At 36.7% G+C, this 22,419-nt stretch overlaps 1 protein-coding gene across 1 annotated transcript in view; it reads right to left on the bottom strand.

The window, feature by feature from the left end:
* SNTG1 (syntrophin gamma 1) overlaps nucleotides 1-22,419 on the bottom strand; it is a 437,638-nt gene that overhangs the window by 119,359 nt on the left and 295,860 nt on the right. Inside the window, 2 exon segments of the mRNA XM_075213502.1 lie at nucleotides 216-273; nucleotides 21,190-21,246. Of these exon segments, the coding sequence (XP_075069603.1) occupies nucleotides 216-273; nucleotides 21,190-21,246 (115 nt within the window).

The following is a 22,419-nucleotide window of genomic DNA, read 5'->3' as shown; positions in this document are numbered from 1 at the left end:
ATGTGAAATTGGGAGCTTTATTTCAAGAATATTAAGATATTTTTTTTTAGAAAATTAACATTAACATTACATTTTAGACTAAAAAATACTGTGTACCATATAATATATTCCAACATGCATAGGTAGAGTTGGCACATTACTTTGTAAACTAGCTTGCTAATATTTACTAGTATTCCATAGGCCGACTCCCATGCAAATACAACAGTATAACATACCTCTTTGTTCTTTGGATATCTTGGATATAACAACTGGAATATTATGTTCAGATCCTCCCTACAAAACAGATAGAAATTATAGCTACATAATGATGAAGTACACAAAAAAAATTAACAGGAAAAAAAATAATTCTTGGTTAAAATCTTGTAAGCATAATACTCAGCATACCTTTAGTATCTGAAGGCCCATATAAAATACATTAACATCTTGCACAACTCTTTGTTGGTTGCATAGAGGTAAATGAATATTATGGTACCGCATATATTTTGAGATGGGAATATGTCCAAAATTCTTGGAAAATGAGATGCAGAATTTTCTTTACAAATTCAGACGTTCCTTATGTGGTGATGCACAATTTGACATATGAATGTATTCTAAAAGTAATATTGTTTACATTATTTTTATTATAACTATGGTATGCTAAATAGACATTTTTATAAAATGTGACATATACATATCACTTTAACAATATATAGAGCTATATCATGTACTTCAGGTTTATTACACATGTAGGATCATTAATGGTAGCCCAATGTGGCATGTGTTAGAAGTTGTTATAATTCCCTTAATGCATGAGTAAATTAATTTCAAGTTCACTATTTTCAAAATTACAGGGATTTCAAATACCACTCTTTGATAACAAAATGCTCTGTCATATTCAGTATATCATTTGACAAAGACAAGCATTTTTGCATATTATGCTTAGACAAATGTTAGCGAAATGAATGGTTTAATTGTCTGAACTGGAATTGAGAATCTTAATTTTCTTCATATTTACATTTCTTGAATGACAGGTGACATTTTGTTGCTCTATGAAGATGAAATAAAAGATTCCAGAGGTAGAAGCAGAAAAATGCAACCCAGTGACTGATTTATTATGAAACGGTATACCACGTGCTTAGCATTAACATTTATTTAGGAAAGATCAATATAGAGTGTGTTTGCGTGTGTGGTGTTGGTGGTGTGTGTGTGTGTGTGTGGTGGGGGGGGGGGGTGGATTTTAATAACAAAGCCTCATATAGGTTCAAATGTGCAATAGCCTATATTCTTGATGCTTATCATGTAATATAAGAATATAATTTAATTTATAATTAAATAGTCTGTGTTTTGGGTTCTACACAGAGCCATATAATGTTAGATGTAAATATTTTTTTGCATTTTAATTATTAGGCTTGCTATTAAACAACCTATTATTAAGGCTTCTTAGCTACAATTTAGAACAAATTGAAGGCCTCCAGCAAGTGTCAAAAATATGAATTGACATTACAACATATGTTTAGTTGTTTACAAGTGACAGTGATCGCTCCAATGCTTTTTAAGCGGTCGGAGCAGAGCTAAGATTTACATTGTCAAGAGCATGATTTGAAAAAATATAATAAGAGAAAAATGATGATGTACAAGAACAAAAGGGATAAGATAACTGACCATGCAAAAAATGTGTGGATCACATAACATAGATAAAAAGTGTAGCAATTAATAAGTGAACAAGCTACAAAACTGACATAAAGTTAATGTAGAGTAGAGCAAAGAAGTACAACAGACAAATACCTCAGATAAGCAAATTAAAGAAAATGAAGAGAAGAAAATAATTTTTCGTCATTAGTCATAAGCAATTTATTTGCAAGTTTAATAAAGAAGCTATAATCAAAGATCAACTTCAGATTAATTTAAAAGAAAACTGTACAGATTGATCATTGGTCATTTGCATAATTTTTCTTATTAACTTTTCTGTGGTTGAAAAATAAGTATATTAAATTTGTTTTTAAACTCTAGATCTCACCTAGATAAAAAAAAATATTAATCATACTGTGATATCTCATACATATTAGCATATTATTCATAATAATAATATATTTTTATTTATAAAACACCTGTCACGAACGCCCAGCCTGTCCCAGATACAGCAATTTGAACAGCTGGCCGTGACTGGCATCACCATAGTCACTTAGCAACATTTTGTGCCACCACAAAGGACTTATTATGCTGTCCTTATGTTCACCAGAACCACTTATTAATGTTTCACACTTAAATCATATACACATGTAGCATGAGCCTCCCTGGGTTTCCTAAGTTCACAAAGAATCACAGAGAACACACTAGATTAAATTTATTTAATCTGAAAAATGGTTCCAAGACTTAATTACAAAAATGAATAACAATACATACAATATGTTGCACAAATAAGTTTCAGAAAATAAAATAGGAAATAAAATCAGAGTCACTACTTACTAGTTAAGACTTGGGGGTAAATGTATCAAGCTGAGAGTTTTCCGGCGGGTTTGAAAAACCAATCAGATTCTAGCTATCATTTATTTAGTGCATTCTACAAAATGATAGCTAGAATCTGATTGGTTGCTATAGGCAACATCTCCACTTTTCAAACCCGTCGGAAAACTCTCAGCTTGATACATTTACCCCTTGGTGTGTGAGGGAACACAATTGAGAGACATAGTACATTTCAGTCTTGATAGACCCCCCTCATGAAAATGCACACGTTATTGTTTAAGTCAAAGGATTTTAAACCTTTCTCTACACAGCTCTCACCCTCCACCTTTGGAGTTTAGCTGTCAATAAGGACAGATTGATCCGCAAATGTCACAGGGCTTTCGAAGTGAGCTAGGGATCTCCTGAGATCGGGAATGTTCACAGGACCTTGAATTCTCACCTCTGCTCGTTCTGCTTGGCAAGATGGTTTACAACTTTGGGGCTTCAAACTACTCAGAGATGGCTCTCTCTCCCTGGTCTGGCTATTTTCAACAGATTATTGACACTTGCAGTTCAGACTCATGTCATCTAGCAAAGCACACGTTGAGATTACATTACAAGGTTACATAGAATATACATAGTCATACATGAATTCAACAGAAAATAAACTTCAGTCTTTAGATATACTACATAATCGTCACAACACCTTTTTTCCAATACGACTCAAAGCACTTTACAGTGTTGCAGAGGGTGAGTGCAAACTAATTTCTAGGCATACAGAACTGCAAATATGTGGTTTGTGAATTAATTCCTAGTAATAGCTGGATGTGGCTCAGGGGAGCTGTGTACGGCCAGAGGTTAAAACTTTCACTTGGCAGGGAAATTGTTACCTACATGACAATTTTTCCTGCTCACCTAACACAATGCTTTTGTTGTGACAGTCTGTGTTATCATGTTGCTCTCTTTCCTGTGCTGCAGAGTAAAGTGATATCTTGGGGAAGGGGGGGGGGGCAGGCTCCACCTGGGTGACATTACTTTCCTGTTGTTGGAGAGCAATGTAAACTGTTGGCCATACCCACAGCAATGCACTCTATTCAGGGCACCTGTAGGGAAAAATTTTATACCCAAGAACTGCTGTAATAAAATGTAGGCATTGCCAACATAAATAGATTGATGCAAAGATGTAGGAAAATCGCTGTGATTTAATCAATTTTTAATATACATAAAAAACATAATTTACACCCATTTAAAAGGAAAACAAGAAATACAATATAACCTTGATAGTTAAATAATACACATAGATGAATTAATTTTATTTTATTATGTATATTAAAAACTGGCCCATCCTCCTGTGATTTGTGCTTCTCTCACATCTGTCTTTACCAGAACCTCTAGAGAACTAACTGGGCAACCAAACTTCTCCCTAATAAGCTCTGGAAAGTGGGACCACCCATTGTCCACTACAGCTTTGGCTCATGCTGGTTCAGGCATAGGGCAGCACAGTGGCCTAGTGGTTAGCACTTCTGCCTTACAACACTAGGGTCATGAGTTCGATTCCCGACCATGGTCTTATCTGTGTGGAGTTTGTATGTTCTCCCTGTGTTTGCGTGGGTTTCCTCCGGGTGCTCCGGTTTCCTCCCACACTCTAAAAACATACTGGTAGGTTAATTGGCTGCTATCAAAATTGACCCTAGTCTCTCCCTCTCTGTCTGTCTGTCTCCTTGTCTGTCTCACTGTCTGTCTGTGTGTGAGTGTGTGTCTATGTTAGGGAATTTAGACTGTAAGCTCCAATGGGGCAGGGGCTGATGTGAATGAGATCTCTGTACAGCGCTGCGGAATTAGTGGCGCTATATAAATAAATGATGATGATGATGATAGATGGATACACAATTGTCCTCTGCTCTCCCTCCCAGTCACATGCTGCCCTTACTTCAGTACACATTACCTGAGGACACACCCTGTTAATTCTGAACAGAATTGGCACAGCTTGAACATGCATTTTACCCAAATCAGTATTATGTGCAACATTGATAGCACTATTGCCTGCTGCCCTTACCTCAGTACAGGGAGTCTGTAAAAGGACCGGATTAAATTGTGCAACCCCACAATTAACCATATTGTCATCAGATGCATCTATTATTGCAGGAGCTGGAGGAAGGGGGGAGAGAATGATTCAGGGTCAGTGTTACCTTTTGGCAGCCTTCAGGGAGTGACTCGGTTATTGTCATCTTCTTCTGCCAGACCCCTCCCTCCTTCCCCCTCAGGGGTTAATTCTGAGGACATGACCTGCACTGCTTTCTGGCATGTGAACATGGGCACTTCAGACAGTTTACACATTTCATGTACAATTGAACCTACATTTTCCCTGTCACATCCAAGAAACCTGGGAACAAACATGGGTATTCTCAGTAGAGTCAACATTAGAGACAAATTAAGATAGCACCCTGCCTAAATCAGTCCCCAATAACACATTTACAGGAATATTGTCCGATACCCCTACTTTCCTTAGACCTCTTCCAGCACCCCAAAATAAACCTTGGCCATAGGCAAGCCAAGGTGAATTCCACCATCTCCTTGCATAGAAATACATTTTCCCGAAATAAAGTCCACTAACCCCACCAGTTTCTAAACCCACAGTTACCTAGTCACCAACAGCGACTATTTGCAGACTGTCCTTCCTGCTCCCTTGGGGTCCAGCAATACACAGGACAGCGGGAGAAGAATGCAGTAAAGGGTATCCACATAGAAGAAGCTGAAGTGTTCTTCTTTTCTGGACAGGTGGTACTGATGTGCCCCAGATGTTTGCAAATAAAATATTGGTAGGTGTCTCCCAAAACCAGCAGGTGAAGGTGCACAGGTTGACGGTGTTGCTCCTCCTGGTTGCCCCCTTTTCCAGACAGACTGCCCTGGCGTAAAGTTTCTCTTTAAGCTGCAGGTGCCCAAGTGACCATATACTCAACAGCCAGACTAGCTGCTTTCCTTGGATGCTACAGGGACACGATCTATTACCCATTCTTTCACATCAGTTGGGCACAAAGTGAGAAACTGTACTTAGATCACTAAATATTTCAGACCATCAAAGCCAGTGATCTTTAACCCTCCAATTCACTGAAGGAAGCAGACAGTTGGACCACAAGGCCTGAATAAGTATCAGAGGTACTGCGTTTTAAATGTCTGAACTTTTTCTGTGAGCCTCAGGGGTGATGTTAAAATGCAGCAGCAGGACACTTTTGATAGCCTCATAATCTCCATCCATATCAGGTGGAAGGTCTGCAAAGGCCTCTAATGCTTTCCCTCACAAACCAGGGGTTAAAGTACTGTGCCCACTGATCTTTGTGCAGTCCATACTGTCGGCAAATCTTTTCAAATCCTTGCAAAAAGTTATCTAAATTCCCATCTTTTTCTCTGGAGGGGGTCTGTTGATACCAGCCTCTCTGGCTTCTGGCTGGCATTGAAGCTTGTCAAACTCCAGCTGGTATCTCCTTTCGGCCTCTCATCCTGCATATTCTTTCTCCTGATACTGCTGTATAAGCTGCATTACTACAAGCAGTAAATCTGAAGTTGTTTCAATTATGGAAATATATTTAGATGTTTGGAAAATCAATCTGTGCAGCTACAATAATTAAACTGTGGATTGCTGTTTAAGGTATGCTGCAGACCTCCAGTCACTTGACAGCAACATGGCACTCTGTGCGCCTGCAGGGCCTAAAGTCTAACTCAGTCAGCTGCTAGTTTATATAATGGTTTTATGAGTAGAGGTGTATGAAATACCAGAGATTTTATGAACATAAATTTCCACAATACAAATCGGTGAATTATGGTAACTTTGATTCAAGTGATTCAACTTGTCCAATTTTCAAAATTCAAGTGTTTTTAAAAATTGGAAATGGCTTTGTTCCCTTATGCAAAGTAATGCACATAAAAATGCACCCTCTCCACCCATTTATCCCTTTTTAATAATCCATAATCAGAACTCAATATTGGATGTGTACTGTGCCATAAAACCAGGGGAGTTAAAGAACTTCCTGAAAAAAATCTGCATTATCTCTCATTATCATCATCATTTATATACCACCAAATTCCATAGCGCTTTACAATTCTGAACAAACTGTAATAAAACAATACTGAGAGGGACCTGCTCTCAAGTTTACAATCTATGCGACAAAGGGAGTTCGATTCAGGAGACTAAGTGCTACATCATATTGTATATTGGTCCAGCTAAAAGTACTTAGTGGGCTAAATGATCAATCACACAGCAATGTTGCTCACAGGGTTGTTGTGTTAATTGTGTAGAGGGTGGCAACAGGCTAACCTAGGGAGAATAAGCGAGTAGTTGAGGAATATTATAAGCTTGCCTGAAGAGGTGGGTTTTCAGAGAACGCTTGAAGTTTTGAAGACTAGAGGATAGTCTTATTGTGTGAGGGAGGGAATTACACAAAGTGGGTGCAGCCTGAAAAAAGTCCTGGAACCAGAAATGGGTGCATGCAATGAGTGTGGAAGAGAGATGCAGATTTTGTGCAGAACGGAGGTGTCGAGTTTTTAGATACTTTGGAGACAAGTGAGGAGAAGTATGCATGTTTGTTGATGGCCTTGTATGTTAATAGAAGAATTTTATACTGGATTCATTGAAAAACAGACAGCCTATGTAGAGACTGACAGAGTTTGCAAGGAAAACCAATCTAGCCAATGCTTGCAAAATAGATTGATGGGGTAAGAGCCTGATTTGGGGAAGACAACTAAGGAGTCAATGCGTGAAATGATGAGTGCAGGAAATAAAGTTTTTGCAGTGTTTTGTGTGAGATATGTACCTATTCTGGAAATGTTTTTTAGATGTATGTAACATAATATAAATATAGGGAACAAAGGATAGTCAAGGATTACACCTAGGCAGCAAGCTTGTGGGGTGGGATTTATGGTCATGTCAACAGCAATAGAAATGTCAGGCAAGAAGCTTCTGTTAGTGGGTGGGAATATTATTAACTCTGTTTTTGAAATATTGAGTTTGAGATGGCAAGAAAACATCCTAGATGAAATGACAGAAAGACAGTCAGTGACGTGAGACAACACAGATGGTGAAAGATCAGTAGAGGATAGATAAATTTGTGTGGCATCTGCACAGAGATGATACTGAAATCCAAAAGGAGCTTTGTCACGGTTGTCTGTATTTCTCGATCAAATTCAGGACCCTTGGGTCTGGCTGAAGCAGGAGTGAAACGAAACCTGGAAGCCTTGATGATCTCTCTGCTCATCTAGGGTACTCTGAGTAACACCCTAACACACTAAATTAAATCTGGCCATTCTGTTCAATACTTGATCACAAAGATTGTTTCGAATTATTCTTAGAGTAAAAGTAAAATATGAAATCAATAATATGTTTTATACTAATGTACACAAGAGATCAATAAAGCACAAAAACTATTATTGCTAAAATGATTGTACTCTATAAAGACGATATGCATAGCAACTTTAGTTACGGTATAATGCATTTTGTACATTACATATTTTATTTCTGTGCTAGTTAAGTCACAGTAGTTAGCTGAAACAAAATTAATTACATTTCATAGTAGATTCATTATATATTCAATATTTTAATTGTTTTATTGATATTGTTTTTGTTGACCAATATAGAAACATAGAATTTGACGGCAGATAAGAACCGCTTGGCCCATCCAGTCTGCCCATGAACACCAGAGTAAGCAACCTTCAGTGTAGCAATGAGTACTGTTGCTCATAGCACATATTTCACACATACATTGCATTACTGTTTATAATGGAAAACCAAATACATCTTTTGATAGTGTAACTGCAGTCTTGGAATTTCTGTTGTGCCAATTTCCATCACTGAGTCTGATAGTGATTCTTCTGCTTTAATTTTTTTGTACAGCTTTTACATTCACAATAAACCCAAAAACTGAAGTCTGTGTATTGTAGTAAATGTAAGATGTGTTTATTTTTTATTTTATTATTGATAAAATCCTTATGCTAAGACAAAAACTCACATGATAAGGTAACTAGTAACCCGACAATGAAATATGATATATATCATATAAAAAACACTTTAATAAATTAATGTATAGTGGACCCATCAGCAAATCTACTTTGATAAAGGGTATAAGATAAGTCTAAAATAGTTTATTTTGTAAACTATAACAAGTGTTTAATCCTTGAACCGTTTGTTTTATAAGTGCATATGGGAATATTTTTATTTTATTTTGCCAAGATAATCAACCCTCTTGCTTGTTGGTCATGATATTCTTCATAGAGGTCTGAGATTTTTGAACATCTCCAGTTGCCAGTCAAATGTTTCCCACCAACAGCTAGAATTGTTGTTCTACAGCCTTATGTATCAATTGTTTTCCACACCTTTTAGATTGTAACTCTAAAAAAAAATGTGGTGGGTGTAGGGTAATAACGTATTTAAATGAGTATTTCACTGCACTATTGGTCCCAGTAAGCCCTGGCATGCCTAAAGTGTTTTGAGTATGCTGACTGTCAAATTCCAATCAATACAGAGTGCTTCGCTCTGATTGGTCAAAGCAAGGTACAACCACACTGTACCTATTTAGTTTTGAGACCCCCCCATGGATTTTCACCACTAATTTCAATGAACCACATTAATAGAATATAGTTAATTGATACATATCCTGTTATCCAGCCCAGCATGTAATAGTTAGCTGGTAGTGGGTTTGTCAGAGCTACCCAGTGCAGTTCGTCCCCTCAATTTTTCAGCTAACAACCTAGGCTATGAGTTATGGCATTAACAAGACTTTTTTTTTTTTGAGGGGAGGACATAGTTTTTATTGTTGTTATTTTTAATTTTTATATAAAAGCTATATTTATCATGACGACTGGCGTACCAACAGTATGATGATACGCTTAATAGAATATCATGCTTTATCGTACATACACATTCATGCCTATATCACAATTTGTACTGATCTTAGATACTAATTTTGCTTTTAACTAAATTACACCAATTTTGCAATCAACTCTACATCAGACCCACAGTAAGGAATGACAAAGATGGTCTCGCCATAATGAGGCACCTCTGCGGAAAGGCCTGTTAAGAGCAAAAATATAACGGTTGGCGCTTCTACCGTGGGTGTCATGATCCGGTGGTAATCGGATTACCGATTACCACTATTCCAACAAGTGTGATTCCTACATAAAAACTCAGATGGCAGAAGACGACGACTGAAATAGAAGCAGACTTACCTGAAAGACGACGAGGGAGATGTCCGATGGCACCACAGGCTGACAGGCTGCGATTGCGACTGGAGATCTGTCCGGCAGTGCAGTGTGACGTGGGCGCGACTTACTTGAATGGTAATTTAAAGCAGCAATGTCCGGACAGGCTAAGAGTAGAAGCAGTTAGCCTGCGGGGTCTGGACATTGCTGCAATTACTGGGAGAGGTGGTCTTATAAAGGCAGAGAATAAGATGTGGGTTCTGATTAAGGAGGGAGGTTAACTCCTGCTAATGAGGTGGAATGTACAATGGTAGGACAGCAGTACCCCTGTTGGTAGGAAGGTACTGCAGGGCAGATTCACATAATGGCAAAGTTGAAGCATAGCTCTAGCAGACAGGGGCTGCAGGACAAGCAGCATACTCATGGAAGATGCTGCAGTGAAGCTGGAAGCAGAATATGACAGCTATACACAAACTCATTTGATTTATGGCCTGTCATCTTAAAATAATCTCCTGGAATGTTAGGGAGGTATTATAATGCCCCTTATTCTTCATGTGCAAGAATTGTTTGAAAAGACAGAACTATACTCCTAAAATATGGTACTGAGGACTGCAAACTCTCCTGAATAATGTATATGGTCCACCTCTATTTGATAATGAAGAGCTTTTAAACATTTTTTCAAAAGTGGCTGTGTTCCAACGTCTCCCAATATCATTTATTGAGATTTTTATAACTTTTTCAATGAATCTGTAGCAAAACTAAAAGGTTCCACTGTATGCTGGCTTTATATTATGATGAGATATGAAAGGTGTTGTTGCAACTGTGTAGGCATGCTGTCCACAAGCTGGAATGGATGGAACAAAAGTTCCTTTAGCCATAGATGAACACAGGAGAATATATATTAATATAAAATAATGTTTTATGTAAAAAATTCTAACATGAGACTTACAATAAAGTTAAAAACAATAAATTCCAACAACAAGGAAATGGAATTTGCTGGCATGTAAGACTTCTAGCTTTCCATACACAAGATGACATGATCATAATTGCAAGGACCGAGACATTCAAATCTGGATCTCCTTTTAAACAGGCCCTAAAATCTGATTCAGTGTGAGAGAAATATGTTTCCGTACTTTATCAAGCTCCTTTTCCCTGCTATTTTCTTTCTCTGAAACTCTTGCTTGAACTCCTGGCTTTGATATAAGCTGATTACTCAATTGGATTCTGAATAGGCACTACATAAGCCTGCTCATATACCAGACCGTGAATTGTTGACCTTTCTTACAGATTCTTGTTGCTGCTATTTGGTTACCTCACTCAACCATGGCAAAAGGCAGTACAGAGGGTCGCAACCTGTGAGATCCTGGTAGTGAAGCCAATACCACTTGCAGTGGTCTCTGGTGAAAACGTGTCTATTCTGCGGATGCCAATTCTGTCTGACAAAAGGAATCCACCTAATTGTAATTAATTTGCGACAAAATGTAACTGCTCGGTTGTGTGTGTGTGTGTGTGTGTGTGTGTGTGTGTGTGTGTGTGTGTTCATGAATATCAATTAAAATGTCTATAAATTAGTTTTTTATTAGAACAATGATTAATTACGACCAGAAGTCCCTATGGAGATACACTGAGGAAAAACATTTGAAAAATGTAAAAATGTTTTTATGAAATTAAATAAATTATAAGTATGAAATATTCACTAATAAATATATATCTATCTAATATATATATATATATATATATATATATATATATATATATATAAAAAAAAAAAAATATATATATATATATATATATATATAATCATTATTAGTGACTATTTCATATATATATATATATATATATATATATATATATATATATGTATATATATACACACATACATATACACACATATACACACACACACACACACTCATATACACATGTATACAAAACTGGAATGTCTGAACGAAGGTCACTCTTGTAGGAATCTGTTTTGTACTTTGTAAATTTTGTGTTGTTTATTTTGCTTTATAGTTTTGAGTTATATTCTAGTTTTTGATTTATTAATAGTCTATCCACATGTAAATAACATATCATATTTGTTAATAGATATGAACCTTAATAGCAAACTTTTCTTTAGTTCTTTAGTTATGTAGGACAAAAATATATTTTCAGGGTGCCAACGTTTTGTAACTAATAACTTAAAATGAGCATGGTTAGGTCTACATGCATATAGTCAATATATACCATTCACAAAATATACTGTGAAGGGGAGGCATCATTGGCCAAATTTCATATACTCCCCCATGCCATATAGAGATTTGCATAGGACGGGTAAAGAAAGTGGCCATCACACAAAACTGCTGGGGAAAAAAATAAATGTGTAAACAATACTGAGTTTAAATAAATGTTTAGATAAAAAGGGTTTTTAAAAACAGAAAAAAAGAAAGGAAACTGCCCGGCAGCCTAATTGTGGGTAAAAATAGAGTAAAAAAATTTAACATTTAGTGTACCCAATATATAGATAGATTGCCAATGAATAGGTTTGTGACTAATGGTTGTAGTAATGAAACAATAGATTGAGATACTTGTTCAGTTAGGAAGCCTATTCCAGACACAGTGGGAAAAATAGGTTGACAGTTTGCATCCTTGTGGATCTTGGGCAAATAGCATAGGATGGGAACTGGCGGATGTGAGTTTTTTATTTATTCTAAACTTATTTTTAGAGTCAGATGAAAGTTGTTTATAAAAACAATGTCAAGGAGGAGGTATAGGTCCCTCTGTGACATAATTGACTGCATGCCTCTACCTATGTCTAATGCATTTATTACAAAGTTCTTATTATTTCAAGTTCACAAATGGCATCTATTTGTTGCTGATTTAAATTTGGAAATGTAAAATCCCTCTTGTTTTTGCAGTGTTTAACCAGCTTGCCAAGGACCACAATAAAATTACCTTTAGCTAAGTAATAATACAAAAGTTAATTTGGTTTTAAATTTGTATGAATATTAGCTTTGATAGTTTATAAGGTTGGATTAGTATTGCTATTTTTATTTCTAGTAGTTGTCTTCTTGTTGAATTTTTTTTTTTTTTAAGATTTCTCAAATTTGTTGCAAACATTTCTAGACCCATTATTTGCCATGCATACACATGAACAGTTACATTTATAAAAGCTTGCACTGCCTCTATTTGCATATCTTCATGTTATCAATACTTATTTTGTACATAGCACTTTATTACATGCAAACCTTGTCATGTTATCAATCACTAAGATTGTCGGATCCCTTAGGTCTGCCGGGCTTGGCACTACTCCTCCCAGAGGCGCGGAGTCTAACGAAGAAGATGGTTTTCGCCAGGGACCCCTGCAAGGAGCTTTGGGAGAACTCAGTTTTTTAAGAGCTGAAAACGTTCAAGTGAACAGCTAGAAACTGTCAACTGTGGACAGGATATCATATAATAGGAACTGCAAGCTCACCAGTCCACTGAGTGAGCGGAGAAATACACACTGGTGCGATAGTCTGCGGACGGGTAACCACTGGGATAACGGAGCAGTTCCCACTGGTGCAATGGTCTGCAGACAAGTAACCACTGGGCTAGGGGAGTAGCACACAATGGAGTGACAATCTACAGGCAGGTAACCACTTGGATAGCCATCGTTGTACACACTAGTGCGATAGTCTACGGGCAGGTAACCACTGGGATAGCGGTATAGTACAGGTGCGATGGTCTGCGGACAGGTACCACTGGGATAGCGTAGTACACACTGCTATGATGGTAGAGCACAAGAAGCCACGCCCTAACTCTAGTAAAGGTTGCTGACTAAAAGAACAGGCAGAGAAGACTGAATGAAATTTCTTTAAAAAAAGAGGGTAATGAATAAGTATCCAATGAATAAGAAGCACAGATCATAAGAGACAGCACCAAGGTGGCCGGAATGCAGCGATCATCGGTGGGCAGATGAGAGTGCTGGACCTTGGGCAGGAAGACCGAGAGTCCGGCATGTGACACACCATAATACATATATTGTTTGGTCAATGTGTATGTTTTGTAATTTATATTTAAATCCAATTGATCTATATCCACTTTAATGTATGTTTTCCTAAGTTTACTGATATGTCCATACTGGCCCTTACCCCTTTATACATTCTAATGTATGTATTTTATTACTGTTTTGCAATTCTACCATTTACATATAAGTTTGGTCTTGGTATTTCCTAAAAAGATTTTCCAGAGTGAAAAACGTCAATGTTAATATGCCCAGGACGTTCTCACTAGATAGCAACTGATAAAGTACCAACAAGATAAAAACAAAATCAAGTCTATGTGCTGGCCAAAAAATAAGACTGGTAGGACAGATGCCAAGCTCGGCAAGGGCTGTGGTTGAGGTAACAAAACTTACAATCATAGCTGAGTCAATAATAATGAGTTAACAAAACAGATAAAAGGAGTAGCACAAGGCAGAACAGCATTGCTTTAAATGGGCACCTTGATTGGTCATAGAAAGAGAAACTGTATAAGCAATAGTAATTTAAAACCTATAAAAAACCTAAAAAAAAAAATCTTCACCCCAACAATACAATAGTATACAAAGCAATTATTATTATTATTACTCTACTGTAGTATTAGTGTTTGAGCATGAGCTGCATTTATAAACCCCTATTTCTCCTGGTTAATAGTTCTGCCTTAAAGTTTTCAAACTACCTGCAATTTGGTATTTAGGCTTATACTGGCAATGATCAGATAAAGCAGTTAAAAAATAAAAATCATGAAAAATCATGAAAAATCTCATTCAATAGCAGCCATTGCTGGAGTCATTTCTCTAAGGGATAAAGAATAATCAATAGAATGGATTACCATTAAACTTCTAAAGATGACAGGGATTACAAAGTGGACTATATTCTTCTGCTAGAACATATTTTATAGTTTATATATTTAAGAGGTTGTATGCGTTGTCCTCTAACAAATGCAAATGACAATGTATCATGCTTATAAAGTAGTTGCATGTAACATTCTAACTGTAGCTGACATGCGGTTTATATTATTTTCTTGCCTGAGGGGAGTTCATTTACCTTTAGATTATCAGGCTACTAGGCCACTTGTGTTTTTCTGAAGGTATCAGCATTTACATCTGTGCTTTTTGTACTGTTAACTAGAGATGAGCAAAATATTCAAACTGTTTTGTATTTGGCAGTGAAATTTTACACATTTTACCAGCCATAAGTATTCCATCATACCCAACCACCACACACAGGATATTGAAAATCTTTATGAAATATTACCCACTTGATCACAATAAATAACTCAAGTGAAAAGATCTAGACCAGGGGTTATATTTACTAAACTGCGGGTTTGAAAAGTGAAGATGCTACCTTTAATAACCAATCAGATTCTAGCTATCATTTAGTACATTCTACAAAATGATAGCTAGAATCTGGTTTGAAAAGATCTCCACTTTTTCAAACCTGCAGTTTAGTAAATATACCCCAGGAGTTTGCTTGACTCCCCTTCATTGGCAGTCAATCATTAACTGTTTCCCATACTAGCCACTCGTGACTGACTGATGGTGAAGAGGAGTCTTAAGGACTCCGGGATTGGATCATTTTGGTTTGGTTATTTGGAATGTTCAGGTGGCTCCTTCAGCTTCTATTTTTCTCCGTTTGGACTACAAGGGATCAGGAAAGAAAAAAACACGTATTTATTATAGATGTTATAAATTAGTGAATTAGGTTTTAGGGGAGACTAAACAAATAATGTTTACTTTAAAACCATTTATGTCTAATTTTTGTTTTCATCTTTGGTATAATGGGTCTCATCTGTCAGAATTAGAGATGGCTCCTGATTGGCAGTCCTCCTAATAAGTAGGCAGGCTTACTGGACATTACTCATTTCACATTGGGTGCTCCTTGAAAGTAGTCCAGTCCAGTCCATTCCTATGGGGATTTTTTCTCCCAATGGATTACGTTGGATAAATAAAAAGAAAGATATTATAGGTAAGTTTTTAAGGATAACACTACAGAATATATTATGGGCACTATAATATTAAAATAAAAATTGTCAGACATTACTATATATATCAAATTCATTCAGCTAAGGGGCACTATTACATTTATTTCTATCTACAGGTCAACATTATATATTTTTTTTATATATAAGGAGGCACAATATTTATTTTTTCTACCTGGTAACCACTGGCCAAGGGTATCAAGAGAAGGTCAATACTACTTTGCATTGTGTCAGTAATTCCTAGGTATGGAACCAGACCTGATGCTAAGTAGCACGGACCTTAGTAAAGGGGATGGATTTCTTTTAACATTACCAACATTACTTTATACCGCTTGCACCTAAATCTGCATACAATTTAGGGGTTTTGAAACCACTGCACATCGCCAGAGATTTAACTTTCCACCCTCCAAACTGCTGTATAGTATATTCTGCAGCTTGGAGGGCAAAAATCGCCAGAGATGTGTGGTAGTTTCAAAACTATACAGTGATAAATTTTCCGATCTCTTACTCTCTGTTGCATTTATCTTTCTGATGTTTCTGTGTTGGGCAAGTGCCTTCAAAGGGCATCTTTCCAATACTGATACTAGACCAGACTTCTTTCCTTCTGTGATCTCTCTGATACGATGGTAGGTTCAGAGCCGTAACTAGACATTTTAGTGCCGTGGGCAACACAGAGCAATGACCCCATAACCCCCTGCACACACGCAGGAACAAACCACCAGCAGGGACATGACTAGCCCTTTTCAAGAGCAATGTCACTCACCAACATTGTGCGGCACTATCCTACCTGTTCATGCAGATTTAACTACATGGTGCTGCTGATGGTGTCTTAAGCTTGGTTGCTGCTTGGTCGGATCCAGGAAAGTTGGGTCCCTGTTTGGAAAAGAGATCGTTACTATTCACCTCCTGAAAAGTCGAGCAGTGAGTGATCAAACTAGGCCTCCCAGCATCCAGCTGCTAAGCTTCTCTTCTTATCTCTGAGTATTCTTACTGTTTCATCTTGCTGTGTCTTCTCCCTGCTTCTTCTTCTTTCATGTCGTCTCCACTAGGCTCCTCTATAAAGTGTCCTGATGTCATGTTTGTATGTCCGCGACGCTGCAGTCAGCAGGGAGCCTGACCCCTTTCTAATTGTGCCGGTTGAGCAATTGCAGCCCTGTAATGATGCTCCATGGCACACACTGAATTCATGTTTATCTGGGGGGCTGAACATAGCAGGCGGTTTTATGTCCCCTCGTTCTTGCACCCAGGGTTGCAGCACTGCCCTAGTTGTGGCCATAGGTAGCCTTTCTGATGGTATCTCCGTTAGAGAAGAGAGTATTGAGGGCACAACTTTCTTAATTACGTCAGCCTACCAATGTCTTATGCAGCAGTGCAAAGAGTTTACAATTGGGACAACCTGTATTTCCAGAATGTCTCATGAAACATTGCTGTCAGACATCCACAGAACTATACAATGCCAAAAATAACAGACATTACTGTTATTTAAAACGCTGTGCTTTTAACTCCATTTTTAAAAGGAATACAAAAAAAATTAAAGGCTGTTCATTGTTAATTGCTAGCTTCCTGACATATGCTTTTTGCAAAACACAGATTCAAACTAACTTTATCTAAGCAACAATATATAAAATGCAATAAGTAATACAAAGTACAGACAAGTAGCATTTACACATTTCATTCGATCTGTGTATCAAACGTTAAAAGCAGTTACAAATTTCCTGTGTCTCACTTTCTAATTTACATGTTTCTGTTTCTTAATACACTCAACCAAGGCAGCCAGTGCTGGCAAAATCTCTGTGGGCGCCCTAGCCATCCTCCATCCGGTGTTCCGCTTTTTAACTTACCAGGCTGGTGGTAGGGGCAGTTTCATAGAAAACATCTAATTCGTTGTTATGGGTGTTACCAACTTTTTTCTTACTACCAGTTTTCATGAACATCCTGCATTGTGTCATTCACTGTTTTATACTTCAATAACAATCAGTTAAAAGCTACTATTATTATTATTTTCATTTTTATATTTTGTACAGTTTTGACTTCTGACCTTCTAAACTATGGGAAATGTTTACATAACAGACTTAGAAGCTTATTTAATAAGGGAGCTATATATTCAATTAAAATATGACCAATATAAATACAATATTATTCTAAAAAAATTGTAAATTAACAATTGAAGCATAAAATGGCATTTCATATATATATATATATATATATATATATATATATATATATATATATATATATATATATATATAGTCTTGATTAAATTGTTTTTAAATCTGCCACTAGTGCTAGAATGCTGATTATCCTATTATCATGTTTTGCACAAAAACTCTCTCAATTATGAAATACAGTATTTTAAAAGTGATCTTCACACTTATTTTATTCACATCCCGTAATTTTATCTGTTTTATGGGATTTACATTTAATGAATTTTTCTATAGGGTATCAATAGTCAGACTGCTCTGCTGGCTGTCTGCCAAAGTCTGAATATTAATGTGAATGAGTCAGGACAAGAATGGAGACTGAAATCCTACATCTATTTTAATAAGTTTGATAATTAATTCTCCTGTCTACATGTAGCTGTGCTCAAAACGAGCACCCACAATTTTCATACCTTTCAGCGCCACTATCTTAGGATCTATGGTGATGACTGTCTCAAAGTCTGGATACACAGTGCCTAATCTGGATCTCTAGAGTGACTAACGGTCATGCAGTTTGTGTCCTTAGACAGTGTTGGCAGGAGCTAGGAACTCCAGTAATCCAGAAGTCATGTAGAAAGAAATTAAAAATACGTAGAATCATATGACCTTCTGAGGTGCAAAATTGGCTTGGACATCTGGCAGCAAAGGAATATATGAAAAGACAGCCATATTAAAACCACCAAGAGCCTCAAAAAGTACATGTAAGCCACACCTATATCTAATTATACCTTTTTTTTAAAAAATTATAGACAACAGTTATTTCAACACAGAAAGAAAGTAACTGTTCACTCATAAATGTTGTCTATTTGGCATATTACAGTAATGCAAAATTCCACTGGAAATAATTGTACATGTGTGACATGGCTGCTGTTGCTAATTAAGATATCTTATCATGAAAGTTACTATTGCTCTCAATTTATAAAGATATGATAGTTTGGTTAAAATTAAATTAAAATACATGTTATTTTTATAGTTATATTGCATAGATATGGACTTGCATAGGCTGACAACAATGCTAATTAGTATGCACATAATTTTTCTAAAGCTCTATCATTTGCCTAAATTACCAGATGCAACGGTGTATGTTAGCAAAGACTAATGACATTGAGAAAATATGTGTGCGGTTTTAAAATTAATAGCAAAATTAAGAATCAAGGCTCATTCCTCTTATTCACAGTAAATACGTTCAAACTGTGGTTTTTGGTATGATCACAATAATAATTGAGGAAAATATTTTTTAAAAAAAGACAGATATTATATAAATTATAAATAAATCTGACCTGCAATCTATATCTGAGATATGTAAGATAAAATATTATTTTATATGACAAATTAAGACACTGGAAATACAAATGATGTTGTAGGAGCCATATTAGGTGGAATCTAATTAAATAGTTTCAAACTGTACTCTTCAATCTACCTCTCATCTTCACATTTGGCCCAGTTTCACTCCATATTTTATATTAGATCTAATGCTTCCATAAATGTAATACTACAATCTCAAACACCATTTCTACAAGAATCTTAACAGCGTCACCAACAGAGTTTAGCAAGCTGATATGAATATGGTGGCTTAAAGCAAAAAAGTCCATTTATGAATATCCATTTATGAATATAGAAAAATGCACGTTTTCTTTATTTTTTGTGATGCCCAGCAAATCATTTTATACAAATTTGCTTATTTGCATGTGGAAATGATTGGCTTTACACATCAAGATTGTACTGACTGCATGGCTGCTTAATTCTGCTACTTCTGATGGAAGGAGCTGAGAAGATTTGGAAAACTTCATATACGTAAAGAGTGGAGTGTGTACATGTGGTGGCACTGCCAGTTTACTTGGTGGTAGCATATCCTTTTTATGCATGCAAAACAACTTTTTTTAAATTTCTTTAATGTAAAGAACCTCTATATCTCGGTGCCTGCTTCTTGGTCCCTAGGTAGTTGGAGTTGGTGCCGTGGTCAGGAGCGTTGAGAGGGGGGGAGCAAATTACTGAGGCCTGCCTGGGGTGGCCTGGGGCCCCACTGGAGCGCTATAGTGTGGGAGGGGGCGTCCATGGACAGTGTGGGAGGTATGAGCTATTATGATGTCATTAAAACCTCATACTTTCCTCCTCACTCAGCACTGTTTCCGGGCCAAGATGAGCTTCAACAAAATGACCACCGCCGTGTAACTGGAGTCAGAGCTGCCTCTGATTAATTAGTGAAAGATGTGTCTCTTTGCAAATGAGGGCTGTGACTTCAGTGAAAGTGACTGTAATATATATATATAGTGACCAGCACATTTAATATACTATATAATTTTCAATTTTTCTTCTCTATATGAAATATTTTAGTTTGGAGGAAACAAGGCACTGAGTGAAAGTAAATTGAAGATCATTCTGGATCAATGAAGATTTTTTGGGACTGTTGATTGTAATTAAGGGAACAATTAATATGTCTTGGTGGATTTATATGTGTCTAGGGGGGTTTATTATGTGTTGTGGGGTTATAATTTATCTTGGGGGCTATAATAGGGCTTGGGGGAGTGTCATAATGTGCCTGGGGGAGTTTATTATGTCCTAGGGGGGTTATAATGTGTCTTGGGGGAGTTATAATATGTCTTGGGGGTTATAATGTGTCTTAGGGGCTGACTGTTCTGACCAATCTAAGGGGCAGGTCAAGAGTGTGTACTCTTTATATACACACTGCATTCTTTATATGCTACACTATGGTGCCAGCTGTCCTTCGTGGGCTAACCACTCCCCGTTTAGTGTCTGGTCTTGCCTCTTTGAGGGCAGGCCACACACCCTCTAATGGGCCCCAAACGTTGCACTTCCCCGGAGGGCCCTTCATGCCCCAGTCCGACACTATGTGACCACGGGACTACTTTTTTTATTCTTCGTTTTGTTTACCATCTATGCCTGATGCATTCAAATTCCCTGATCCTGCGTTTGATTTAACATGTTATTGCTGCTGCATTCTTATTTTCCTGCCTTCCTTAATATAATTGAAAATTATATTTTTCAAATGAGATGCATTAAATACATACTGTCCCAATGGCCTTTTTACTTTTATGACTTAGGAAGAATTTTTGGAGAAAAAAAAAGAAAAAAGTTATAATGAAGGAGATTCCACCGATGGTGAGAGTTGGCAGGATTCTGAAAAATTTGTTTTACATTCACATTCCTATCACAAACCACAACCCTTCGAATGGTTTTATCCCATTTTTCATAAACAACATTTTGCCCTTAGAGTGGTCAGCCCAATGTCTGCAACAAACAAAGATCTGCATTTTTATAAACACATTTGTTGTTCTTGTAGACAAATAAACTATATAGACTTTTTGCAGTGGGGTGATACCAGTTTTTGCATGGTTACTATCCATTTGAATGATTAAATGTGTAAAAATAAACATACCTTTATACTGAGTCCAAATCCTCCTACAGTTTGTCTTTTGATTGCTACTGTTCTTTCCTAGAAACAGAATTTGGTATAAGTTCTAATAATCAGTATGAAAACTGTCTGTACATATAGCATGATCAAATATACACAAATAATGTAATAGAAGAGAACCGGAAAAATTCAGAGCAATTTTGAGATGATGTAAACCAAAACAATATACAGTATAGGGCACATTATATAAATTTCTACATAGTATCGGGCTGTACTTTTTTTAGCCTGTTATGATAAAAGATGAATCTGTATTTATGTTAAGTATATTAATATGTTTAGATTTAAATTATATGCCCCATTTAAAATAATATGTTAACTTTGTATAAAGCTATAGGTGCACTGGAGAGAGTAGACAGAAGGCTTCCAACAGAACAAATTAAACTTTTAATGATTAACAAAATACAAATTACACTTATATAAGCAGCAAGCAATGGGCATTTATATGGCTAGATGCTTATTTGCTACATCTTTCTCCCTTCAAAAGGTAATCTGGAACAGCTCCACCTTTACATTTAATCTTACCTATCAGATTTCTGTAAGACTGGAAATAAAAGTTATAATGGTAGTAGAGATCCGATATGGACTGCTACTGGGCCCCAACCACACAGGGAATATCAGGTACTCTCATAATGATTTTACCAGGGTACCCAACATATCCTGCCACTGTCCATTTTGAATGTGGTGTGCTGGTGATGAATGAAACCGGAACCACATCGCTATATACATATATTTTGTCAGGATGAGAGCATCAATCTGATATAATGAAATAGAATATTGGATGTCAGGGCCCAAATAAAACATTGCATTGATACATAAATGCACCTGACTTTCAACTTAGATAAATGTGTGACCAAATGTTTTTAAAAAAAAAGGAAACAATTCGCCCAGTAGGAGGTAATTAAGCTAGGCAAACCCTTTGTGAGGATACCAGCTTAAGATATGCAGATCACAGACATCCATTGTTTTTGATCATGTATTCCACTAGCTAATTGACTTCCTTTCAATAGATATTGTAAACTCAAACTAACCACTAGGTGTAAATTAGAGAGCCATATGCCTAGGTGAGAATCTTGGAGACTCATGTAAAAGCTGTAGGTTCTTTAGGCAGGTATATAGATATATGAACTTGAAAGGAAATGCCTTCATTTTTCATATTTTGGGAAATCCATTTGCCACTCCGTACTAAGGGGCAAA

This window comes from Mixophyes fleayi, chromosome 5 (assembly GCF_038048845.1).
Source record: "Mixophyes fleayi isolate aMixFle1 chromosome 5, aMixFle1.hap1, whole genome shotgun sequence".
Lineage (NCBI taxonomy): Eukaryota > Metazoa > Chordata > Amphibia > Anura > Limnodynastidae > Mixophyes > Mixophyes fleayi.
The sequence above is the reverse complement of the archived record's forward strand: the minus strand, read 5'-3'. Positions and strand labels throughout refer to the sequence as shown.